The sequence below is a fragment of the Prionailurus viverrinus genome, chromosome X (assembly GCF_022837055.1).
Source record: "Prionailurus viverrinus isolate Anna chromosome X, UM_Priviv_1.0, whole genome shotgun sequence".
NCBI classification, from domain to species: Eukaryota; Metazoa; Chordata; class Mammalia; order Carnivora; family Felidae; genus Prionailurus; species Prionailurus viverrinus.
In genome coordinates, this window is record NC_062579.1 from 81,953,654 (window position 1) to 81,966,316 (window position 12,663).

The following is a 12,663-nucleotide window of genomic DNA, read 5'->3' on the forward strand; positions in this document are numbered from 1 at the left end:
TGTCCTATCATCCAGCAATTGCACTAATAGGTATTTACCCAAAGGATATAAAAATACAGATTCAAATGGGTACATGTACCCCAATATTTATTGCAGCATTATCAATAATAGCCAAACTATGGAGAGAGCCCAAATGTCCATTGACTGATGAATGGATAAAGAAGATGTTGTGTGTACACACACACACACACACACATGCACGCACACACACAGTGGAATATTTCTCAACCATCAAAAGGAATGAAGTCTTGCCATTTGCAGTGACATGGATGGAACTAGAATGTATTATGCTTTATGTCAGTTTTTAATAAACATAAATGTAGGAAAAAAACGAAATAAGTCAAAGACAAATACCATATGATTTCACACATACCTGGAATTGAAGAAACAAAACAGATGAACGTATGAAAAGGAGGGGGAGCAGAGAAGAGAGGGAAACACACAAGATCCTCTTAATGATAGAGAGAAAACTGATGGTTGATGGAGAGAGGTGGGTGGGAAATGGTCTAGATGTGTAATGAGTACTAAGGAGGGCACTTGTTATGATGAACCACTAAATTCTACTCCTGAAACTAATATTGCAATGTATTTTAACTAAGAAAATTTAAATTAAAAAAACCTCATCACTAAATAACCCCCCAAAATAGAAATAAAAGACATACAGATTGGAAAGGTAGAAAAAAAAAACTTTCTTTATAGGTGACTTTATTTTCTATATAGAAAATCAAAAATCTACAAAAAAACTCTTTGAACTAAGAATTGATGGGATACAAGGCAAATATACAAAAGTAAATTGTATTTCTACATGCTATTATGAGCAACTAGAAATGAAAGCTACACAGAACAGCATTATTTGAAATAGAATAAAATAACATGAAGTACTTAGGTATAGTTCTAAAAAATATGTGCAAGATCTGTATGTGGAAAACTAGAAAACACTTATGACAGAAGTCAAACTCCAAACAAATAGAAAGATCGTTTGTGTTTATGAATTGGAAGGCTCAATATTGTTAACATAACAGTTTTCTCCAAGTTTATTCATAGATTTAACATGTTTCCTAGCAAAATTCTGCAGTAGTTTCTTATTCAAAATTTTTTTTGGAAAGGGAAAGGACCTAGAATAGCCAAAATAATTTCACAAAGAAGTATAGAGTTGGAGGATTCATAGTATTTAATTTCCAAACTTAATGTAAAGCCACAGTGATTAAGATAGTGTGGTATATGTGAAATGAGAGACACATATAGATCAATGGAACGCCATAGGTAGTCCAAGAATAGACTTATAGAATTTGATTTTTGACAAATAGAAAAGGCAATTTCAATAGAAGAATAAGTTTTTTCAACAAATGGTGCTAAATCAATTGGTCATCCATGTGTAAAACAAAACAAAAAAGATGAACCTCAACCCACGCTTCACACAGTATACAGAAATTAACTCAGAATGGATCATAAACTTAAGTATATAACCTAAAATGATAAAAAAAAACTTTTGGAACAGAGGCAAACATTTTCTATAAAGGGCCCAATAATAAATATTTTAGTTTTTATGGGCCACCTATGTTTTTTGTCATATATTTTTTTTCCTTTTTAACAACTTTAAATAATGTAGAAACCATTCTTAGCTCACAGGTAGTTCAAAATGAAACCTACAGGCCAAATTTAGCCCATGGGCAGTACTTTATTATCCTTTATTTTAGACGAAAGCATAGGAGAAACTCTTTATGATTGTAGGTTGAGCAGAGTTGTTAGATAAAATACCAAAAGAACAGTACATTTAAGAATTGATAAATTGGACTTAATTAAAACGAAATGTACTTTCATATCATATATCTGACAAAAAGGACTTTTAGCCAGAATATATAAAGAATTCTTCAAGGTCAGTAATTATGAAACAACCAAATTTGAATTTGGAAATACAGGCAAAAGATTTGAACAGGTACTTTACCGAAGAAGGCATCTGAATAGTAAGCACATCTAAAGATTCTCAATATAATCAGTCATCTAGGACATGCAAGTCAAAACTACAATGAGATACCATTTCTTATCCTGTCAGAATAGGCTTCAAAAAAGAAGGAAAACTGGCAATACCAAGTGCTGCCAAAAACGTGGGGTAACTAGAACTGATACATTACTAGTTAGAATTCAAAATGTTATAGCCACTTTGAAAAACAGTTTGGGAGAAGATATTTGCAAATGACATATCTGACAAAGGTTTAGTATCCAATATCTGCACAGAACTTAGCAAACTCAACACCCAAAAATGAATAATCCAATTAAAAATGGGCAAAAGATATGAATAGACATTTTTCCAAAGAAGACATACAGATGGTCAACAGACACATGAAAAGATATTCAACATCACTCATTATCAGGGAAATACAAATCCAAACCACAGTGAGATATCACCTCACACTTGTGAGAATGCCTAAAATCAACAACACAGGAAACAACAGGTGTTGGCAAGGATGTGGAAAAGGGGAACTCTTGCACTGTTTTTGGGAATGCAAACTGGTGCAGCCACTCTGGAAAACAGTATGGAGGTTCCTCAAAAAACTAAAAATAGAACTACCCTACAATCCAGCAATTGCACTACTAGATATTTACCCAAAGAATACAAAAATACTAATTAAAAGGGACACATGCGCCCCGATGTTTATGGCAACATTATCTACAATAGCCCAATTATGGAAACAACCAAAGTGTCCATCGACTGATGAATGAATAAAGAAAAGGTGGTACATATATAATGGAATATTACTAAGCCATAAAAAAGAATGAAACCTTGCCATTTGCAAAGACATAGATGGAGTTAGAGAGTATTATACTAAACGAAATAAATCAAAGAAAAACCAATACCATATGACTTCACTCATATGTGGAATTTAAGAAACAAAACAAATGAACATGGTTGGGGGAAAGGACAGGCAAACCAAGAAACAGACTCGTAATCATTGAGAACAAACTGATGGTTACTAGAGGGGAGGGGGTGTGTGGGAATGGGGGAAATAGGTGATGGAGATTAAGGAGTGCACTTTTGATGAACACTGGATGTTGTATGGAAGTGATGAGTCACTAAATTCTATACCTGAAACTAATACTACACTGTATGTTAACCAACTGGAATTTAAAGAAAAACTTAAAAAAAGAAAAACATTTTGACAATTTCTTATAAACATACCCTTACCGCATGACCCAGCAATCCCACCCCTAGTTATTTATCCAAGAAAAAATGTGACACTTCACACAAAAATCTCTAGGCCAGTGTTCATAGCAGCTTTGTTCATAATTGCCAAGAATTGGAAATAGCCCAGTTTCCTTCAGCTGGTGAATAGATGAACGAATTGTGGCATGTTTGTATAATGGAATACTATTCATCAATAAAAGGTAACAAACTACTGATTTCTACAGCAACTTGGATGCATCATGCATTATGTTAAGGGAGAGGAGACATAGTGAAAAGGCTACATACTGTATGATTGCTTTTATATGCTATACTGGGAAAGGAAAAACTATAAGACGTAAAACAGATCAAGCAGTTGCCAGGGAATTAGAGTGTAGAGAGGAGTTGACTACAACCAGGTACAGGAAGCCTTTTGGTTTGATGGCACTATATATGTATCTTATATATCTTGATGTTGGTGGTGATTATATGACAGTATACATTTGTCAAAACCCATCAAAGTACATTAGAGAGTTTTAGTATATGTAAAAAATTTTTTAAACTAAGAGAGACAGAAGATAGAGGGACAGTGAAGTTTCTATGGTCAAAGTATTTTACTGATGATGGGACAGGCTTTAGCTTGTTTATGGGGACAGGGCCCAAGTTAACAAATAAGAAGATGTTAAAGGTTACCTACCTTAAAAAAGCAACTTGAAAATGTATTTTATACTTATAGATACTTACCCAAACTTATAGATACTTATAGATGAGTTGCAGGCAAAAGAAATGTGTGGTTTGTAATCTTATGTATTATTTTGTGAAGTTGATTTTAAGTATTGAAGTTGAGTGCTCAGCATAGGTTAAATTATAAGTCTAACTTTTAATGCATTTCCTGTTATCTTCTGTGAGTACTTCTGCGTACTTTTCTTGCTCTATGATTGGTTAGCTTTTCAAGATCCCTGCTTACTATGATGTGCCTTTTCACATGGGTGTTGTGGTTCCTAATGACTAGTGACTCAGCTATTGTTGTTGTTTTTAATATTTAAACTATATTTATTTCTTAAAGGTGATATTGGGCCAAATGGACAACCTGGGCCAATGGGACCTCCTGGGCTTCCAGGAATAGGTGTTCAGGGACCACCAGGGCCACCAGGGATTCCTGGACCAGTAGGCCAACCTGGTAAGATTGGAGTAAATAAATGTGCATTTTGTAGCACTCATTATTAGAGGTTGGTTAGCTCATCAGTAAAGTACAACCTATGTAACAGTTTTCCAGAAAACAGATTTTAGTAACATGTCTATTTGTATAATATTATAAAACTGAAAAAGTATAGATCACAGCATAAGAGCTACTTTAATCCCATATTTTCCCTTCCTGTTCATTTAAAATTGATCTATTGACAATAATTCAGTTTAACATTGCAGTATGTTGCCACAGCATACAGTCATTAAGCTAGTGGCAGTCTTGGAATCACAGAGCTAAGAACGTCTAGTGCTGATTATTTCAGATCTGAGTAGCTGTACAGAATTAATAGACCTTTGTGGAATCTTTTAACATTTCTTTGCACATTTAACATTCTGTTAAAAATATATTTTAGGCATTCTCATTTCTTTTTCTTTTTTTAAATTAAACAAGTGCGTTGAATTTTTCCCCCTTTGCCCCTCAATCAGCAGTTGCTTTGCAACTCATAAGCTCTCTAAACTTTTTTTAAATTGTTTTTTTAAAGTTTTTTACTGTTTGTTTATTTTTGAGAGACAGAGCGCAAGTGGGGAAGGGAAAGAGAGAGGGAGACAGAATCTGAAGCATGCTCCAGTCTCCGAGCTGTTAGCATAGAGCCTGGCATGGGGCTCAAACTCACAAACCATGAGATCAGGACCTGAGCTGAAGTCTGACACTTAACCCACTGAGCCACCCAGGCGCCCCTAAACTTTTTTTATATACATAGGCAAAACAAGTTTTGTCAGCTGGTAACCTGATAAAGAATCATATTGTTCCTCTACGTTTGTGTGAGAGCTTACTTGAGTTTTGTGGATTCTGAGCCATCTGGTTATGCACAGTAAGGGCCACTCTTGAGCCAGTATGTTACTGTAAAGCAATGTAATAATTCCTGAAGTTAAAACAAATATGAAAAACTTAATCATTCCTTAACTTACATGAATATGTCAGATGATTTACATGAATATGTTCAGATGTACATACATTGATTTTGAAACAGTAGAAATATATTTTCTGCCCTTAAATGACAGTAGATATTTTGTTAATTATTATGTTAAAATCTAGAAACACCAATTAACAATATAAAAAGCCTGGAAGTAAAGGTTATTTTAGCTTATTTCCTGTTTAAATATTTTATTTTATGGCACATTGTACCTTTTTTTTAATGGCCCCTAACATGTCACTACTACTGACTTAAAAATAAGAAAACTTACAGTGTTGCTTTGAACCAGGTTGTTCAAACCAGGTTGTTGTAGCTGCTTCAACACTTATGAAAAAAACATTCTGTTCAACTAACGCAGCAAAAGGATCTTGAGAAAAAACAATTTTTAGGTTTGGTCATTATAGTCTTGGCCTGCTGTTCCACAAAGATGGCTAAAATGAATTTATCATTTCTGTTGTGTTTTGTCATTTCTTTTATTTCCCAAAATTGCATGAGGTTTTGGAAGCATTCTGAATTCTTAAATCACAGCTAAACAAGAGTGGAAATACTACTGTTAATAACAAGCTGAACAAAATAAGAATACATCTATTTGTGGTTTATGCTTTCTCAAATTTATCTAATACTCTAAATGTTTCATTCTTCCAATGTTCTCTGCTTTTTAACTTATGGATATATAGGTATATTAATTTATAAAGTCTAGATAGAACAGGCAGGGGAAAAGTAATGTTGCTGATTTAATCTCATCTCTTTCTTCTGTAAATATATGCTTTGCCATAGAAGTCAAGATCTTAACTAATATGGTTAAACAAATGAAGTTAATAGCAACTGTCATGAAAATGTGTTGAATGCACTCTTATTAATATAGATATGTTATCAAATCACAGATTTTTTTTACTATAGGATAGACCACATTTTATATTTAATACTAGCCACATATACTCACTTTTTATATAAATTTATTTATATCACCAAAGCAGAAAATTATCTTAGCCCATTTCAAAAACATTGTAATTTCTGTTCATACATCTCAATGAAAGGGTGATCAGGAAGGCTGTTACTTATATTTTGATATACCTGACTTACACTGCATGGCTAAAATTCTAGCTACCAATGTTTTCTAATAAGCTTATTTAATATACTTGCTGTGTTTCATTTTGCAGTAGAAAACTTAATGCAAAATATTCTATATTGTCATCTGCCCAGTATAAAATGTTTGCATTATGCTTTTCAAGCATTTTTTACTCCAGCGTTCTGCTGTAATTTAATTAAACTTTACTATTTGTCATTCTCCTTTCCAAGGCAGGATACACAGTTTAATGCATGTTTATAAATTAAGGAACTGTTGAATTATCAATTCCTCATTTGACAGCAGGGAAATTAAAGAAAAAAAAATGCCAAAGGATAACCAAAATGCTTTCATTCCATGCCCTACTCATCCAGGCAGAAATGGAAATTGTTGATTCTTATTATTTGATCTGGCTATTAGCTAGGAGATCGCTGCTTTAGTGAATATTTTAGAGGTCAGTTAGATATACTCAATTCCATGTTCACATATCATACCCTAACCTGAGCCAAATATATTATAATGCTTGCCTGGCCTCAGGAAAAAGTACATAACTGAATCAGTTCAACCTCATTGCTACTAATGTTAAACAAAGAAACAAGGAATTAGTCATGTCATTTCATAGATGAAGTTTCCTAACATATTTTCATCTATGAAGTTTTCTAACTTTTTTTCATCTATCAAACCCTTGGTTAGCGTGTGTGTGTGTGTGTGTGTGTGTGTGTGTGTGTGTGTAAAGTTCTCACAGATAATGTGTTTTTGAATTTTTCCCCTTTTTTCAGTAACTGGTTCCATTTAGCTGCCAATAAATTAAGAGCATCTGTATACCCCTCATGCACTTACCCCTTATAGATATAGCCATATAATTCCTATTATTATATAAGGATGAATTTATCATTTCTGTTGTGTTGTGTCATTTAAAAGAAATGTCATTTAAGAAATTTCATAATCTTAATTCTTGATCTTACTAGGATGCCTATTTCTGACAATATTCATGAAAAAGATCTATGCTATGAAAAGTACAGCATAATATCTGTTACTACTACAAATAATAGTAAAAAAAATCTTTGCTAGTACATGCGGGTTTGTTTAATCATAGTCATCCACTAATTATTATTGAGTTCTCTGTACCTAAGCTGTTATAGTATAAAATAAAATTCAGTTTTAAATTCTAACTTATCTTTAGGAGCTTAAGTTCCAAAAAGGTTATTCAAAGCAATATAAGGATCAGAGATAAAAATGTAAAGCTGATTTTCATCAAAGAGGATGTAAATTAAAAAAAATAAAAAATAAATAAAACAAGTAATAAAAATAAAAATAAATAAAATAAATAAAATGATACCTTAAAAAAGAGAGCATTACTTTTTGTGAATGTAAATATTTTAGTGTCTCTGTTGGCAAATACATTTCATTTATAGAATATGCTATATGAACATCTTAATGAATGCCTAAAGTAAGTTTCTTTACTCATTACTAATATATGATAGTCATGAATCAGTATCTAATAACTTCTACTTGTAGACGTTTTTGTTCTCATCTTAACATGCTTAGTTTTGTCTCCTAACTTAATCAATCTTTTGGCTACTTGCTTCTGCCTGGGTAGTTCATCTTGCTACTAAACTGTAACTACTGCCTCTTGAACTTCAGGCCTACCAGGTACTGTAGTTCTTTCTCAAAAGCTGGATCTTAAAGTAAAGCTTTAAACCTGAAAAACAAACAAGATTTCTCCAGACTTAAGTCTTTGGTTTCTTTTCATTCTTTTGTGGAGCATATTTCAAAGGACAAATTATTTATCTCAAAACCTCAGCTGTCAAAAACTAGTTGGAATATAACAATAAGCAGCAATCCATATAGAGCTATAATAGTGCTCGTTTTTAGGTATCATCATACTTCACAAATACAATAATATAAAATCTCTCTCCCATTTTTATAGTATTTTTTTTATGAAATGACAGCATTGGAACCATCACCACTGTGCCAACTAAACGGAATTCTCTAATCTTCGAAGTGAATTTTATTGGTTTAAGGACATGCTGGTATATGACACCAAACAGATCTTAAAATCTTAGCATCTTGCTCTATTATAAAAATAATTGTCTATGAACCTTCAACAATAGAATTAGGTCTTATTGTTGAAGGGACCCTTGGAATGGTCACCTGGCTCAGCCTCTAGCTTCCAGTCAGTTGTATCCCCAGATGTAGATCAACAATATTAAGTGACTTACTAAGTCACATAGCTGATAGGTATTGGAGCGGGAACTTGCTCTGTGTTTGTAGAGTAATTCTTTTCCCTATGTTCTAAGCATCTTGTGTCTTGGAGTAGTTCAGTCTTACAAAACTTACTAAGGTTAAGCATTTTTTCAATGTCATATTTTTTCTGTAAAATCCTGGTTGGAATACTGGGAAACAAAATTTAACAACAAAAATTTATGGTAATGTATTATTAAAAGAAAATGTAAAATGAGGTTAAAATAAAGTCAAAAAGGTCCATGCAATGGGCTTACTCAGTAATTAGTCATTCTTATGGATTATGGAACTATAGCCCAATAATCCATAGTACCTTAGAACAATGCAAATCCAAATGCAGTCAACGGACCAATGTCAAATCACAAACTGCTTGTTACCAGTCTGCATTGGAATTAAAAGAAACTGAGAGTAAGCATTTAGAAACTTTTATAGCAATTTGACAGTGTAATTGTAGTTGTTGAATTTAATAGCTGAAAGTAGACATGTATTATGTATGTCTTTGGTTTTTTTATTTTAGTTCTTTTAGTCATTTTACAGTATTTTATGAAAAATATTAGTCCAGGATGGACCAAGAATTAAGAAAAGATTCATCCTTCACCAAAAATAATTTGAGAAGCACTTTCATAGAGAAATGTACCTGAAAATCCTGAAGTTTGATTGTTAGGTCATTTTATGTGCATGATACCAAAAGAATCTCTGACTCACTGTTAGGTTTATTATAGAAAGGAGTCTGTCACTTGTTTGCTAGAAAAATGATCAGACACATCTCTTAAAACTACTTCAAAACTGGTTAATATTGGTGTTGTATTAACTAGGCTTACATGGAATACCAGGAGAGAAAGGAGATCCAGGACCTCCTGGGTTTGATGTTCTAGGACCCCCTGGTGAGAGAGGCAGTCCAGGAATTCCTGGAGCACCTGGTCCTATGGGACCCCCAGGATCACCAGGGATTCCAGGAAAAGCAGGTGTCTCTGGATTTCCAGGTAATTTATTTAAAGTTTTCTCTGGTTTTGGATTCAGGAAATTAAAACTCTTATGATTCCGTTATATTATTCCTTTGTTGTACTTTTCTGGATTGACCTAGTCCTTAAGGAAAAGTGTTAAATGTCTTTTCAAGAGACTCACTTTGTTATTTACATTATACTTTTTCTCTGGGAGATTTCTTGTTACATATTGCTGTATAGAAAATGACCCCAGAATTTAATGGTTTAAATCAACCTTTTTTATTTTGTTCAAGATTTTGTGGGTCAGGAATTAAGGCATGATTTGAATGGGGTCATTTATCTCTGATCCAGATGGCATCAACTGGAGCTGTTGGGATGAAGGATCTACTTCCAGAATGGCATTTCTCTGACACATGACTGTTCCTTGGCCTCTTCACATGTCTCTGATTATCCATAATGTTTCTTCACATGGCTTAGGATTGTTATATTATGATAAAGTCAGGGTAGTTGCTATCCTTCTAAAGGCAGCTGGCTTCCAAACAAGAGAATCCCCCAAACCAAAACCGAGTGTTCCAAGAGCCCCAGGTGAAAGCCACAAGACTTCTTATGATCTAGCTTTGGGAGTCACAATGTCACTTAGTCAAGGACAAGGCACAGAGTCAGCCCAAATTCCAGGGGAGAAGGCTACACAAGGGTGTGTATACTGGTAAGTGTTGTGCATTGTGAGGCCATCTTTGGAGATAAGTAACAACAGTGAGTCTTCATATTCATAGGTATTGGCAATAGTGGTCACTATGGTTACAACAGTTGAAAAGGGGTAAGACTTAGTGCCTTCCCTCCAACCCTCAGGTCTTCCAGTTGCCATCTTAAAACTTACCTTTTATCTTTCCAAGGTCAAGGAAAGGTAAAAGTTAATTATTTATATTCTTCAAAGGTGCCAAAGGTGAAATGGGTATGATGGGACCTCCAGGCCCACCAGGACCTTTGGGAATTCCTGGCAGGAGTGGTGTTCCTGGTCTCAAAGGTAATATTCAGAGTTGGTGGCAGATGCATGTAAGAGAGAAAATTTAACATCTTTTATGTCAATACAAAACATTTTTATTTGACTGCTTTAAAATGAGCAATGCTTGCTTGTATATTCTTTTTTAAGTTTTTAAATGTTTATTTCTTTATTTTGAGAGACAGCGTGTGTGCATGCAAGTGGGAGAGGGGCAGAGAGAGAGAGAGAGAGAGAGAGAGAGAGAATCTCAAGCAGGCTCAATGCTATCATTGCAGAGCCCAATGCAGGGCTCGATCCCATGAGAACCAGGAAATCATGACCTGAGCCAAAATCGAGTCAGATGCTCAACCAGCTGAGCCACCCAGGTGCCCCACTTGTGTTTGTTTGTATGTGACATGGCATTTAAATAGGTTCTGTTTTCAATGTGGTGGCATGTATAATTCGGATACCGTGAAATGTGGTAAATGCTCAGCTCAAAATAACAAAATATAGGTATTAAATTTTGATTTTTTTTACAATTCCTATAATTGTCAAAGAACCCCAGAAAATATATGAAGTGCTATTTGAGTATAAAAATGTGTGTGAATTCAAGTTATTCATAGACAATAACCATGGTGCGTAAGTGTTTTGGATGGTCAGTGACCTACCAAACCGTGGAACATATGAATAATCTTTATATGCATTAATCTTGGAAGGATGAATCTGATCTGTTGTCCTCCACACACATGTCGGTTTTAGGTGATAATGGTTTGCAGGGTCAGCCAGGACCTCCTGGCCCTGTAGGAGAAAAAGGTGGTAAAGGAGAGCCTGGCCTTCCAGGCCCTCCTGGACCAATGGATCCAGATATGCTGGGCTCAAAAGGAGAGAAGGGGGACCCTGGATTACCAGGTGAGTGAATGTATTTATTTGTGAATGTGTTTACTGGTATATCTGAAGTTTAATTTTTAATAGCATGAAAAGTGACTTGTAGCATAGGAGTCACCAACAAAAGGCACTTAGATGTATTAAATTTTGGTAATGAAAATTTTCACCTGATTTGTACTATTTCAGTGATCAACTTTTATTTAAGTATTTTCTTTGTAGTTTAATCTATCACAAACTATGAAGTCTTAAAATAGACTTAAGGCAGTCACCTTCAGGCTTTCCAGAAAGTAGTACAGGATGTGGTTGAGAGAAATGGATATATGGCCAGAATCACTTGGAAAACAGATTTCAATGCTTAGGAAATTTGCTGGGCCTTTAATTTTTTTCCCATGAAGCCAGATGGGAATGAGTGGTACATTGTTGCCCTGCAGTGTTTTGATATCCGTATCATACTTGGCTCTAAATGCAGTTCATTGTTATTCTGCCATGGAAGAATAACAAGTATTAGACTATGAAGAGCCAATCTCAGCCCTGGGGGAAGTTGCTGAAAGTAGGTTTAGGGAACAACTGTGTTACTATTGTTATTTTACTAGAAACAAATAAGAAGTATAACATTTATTTTTTATTTATTTATTTTTTTTAATGTTTTATTCATTTTTGAGAGACAAAGTGCGAGTGGGGGAAGGGCAGGGAGACAGAGGGAGACACAGAATCTGAAACAGGCTCCAGGCTCTGAGCTGACAACACGGAGCCCGACGTGGGGCTCAAACTCACAGACAGCAAGATCATGACATGAGCTGAAGTCGGATGCTTAACCAACTGAGCTACCCAGGCACCCCAACATTGATTTTTTAAATACAAAATTCTTTTTTCGTTTTACAAAACTGTAACATATAACAAGGCATCAGAACATGTAGATAAGCATGAATCAAATAAAGTACTTACAATCTAATCTATATAGAATAGCCTTTCAAAAAAACATGGAACTTTAAAACTAGCTGTGTTTAGGGGTGCCTGGGTGGCGCAGTCGGTTAAGCGTCTGACTTCAGCCAGGTCACAATCTCGCGGTCCGGGAGTTCGAGCCCCGCGTCAGGCTCTGGGCTGATGGCTCGGAGCCTGGAGCCTGTTTCTGATTCTGTGTCTCCCTCTCTCTCTGCCCCTCCCCCGTTCATGCTCTGTCTCTCTCTGTCCCAAAAATAAATAAAACGTTGAAAAAAAAATTAAAA

The 12,663-nt window shown here is 34.7% G+C and overlaps 1 protein-coding gene across 3 annotated transcripts in view; it reads left to right on the forward strand.

Moving 5' to 3' along the window:
• Positions 1-12,663, forward strand: part of COL4A5 (collagen type IV alpha 5 chain) — a 239,082-nt gene that overhangs the window by 169,800 nt on the left and 56,619 nt on the right. For all 3 annotated transcript variants that reach the window (XM_047843863.1, XM_047843864.1, XM_047843865.1), the window contains exons 30-33: positions 4,227-4,340; positions 9,445-9,612; positions 10,508-10,597; positions 11,312-11,461. In XM_047843863.1, the coding sequence (XP_047699819.1) occupies positions 4,227-4,340; positions 9,445-9,612; positions 10,508-10,597; positions 11,312-11,461 (522 nt within the window). The remainder of the gene's footprint in view (positions 1-4,226; positions 4,341-9,444; positions 9,613-10,507; positions 10,598-11,311; positions 11,462-12,663) is intronic.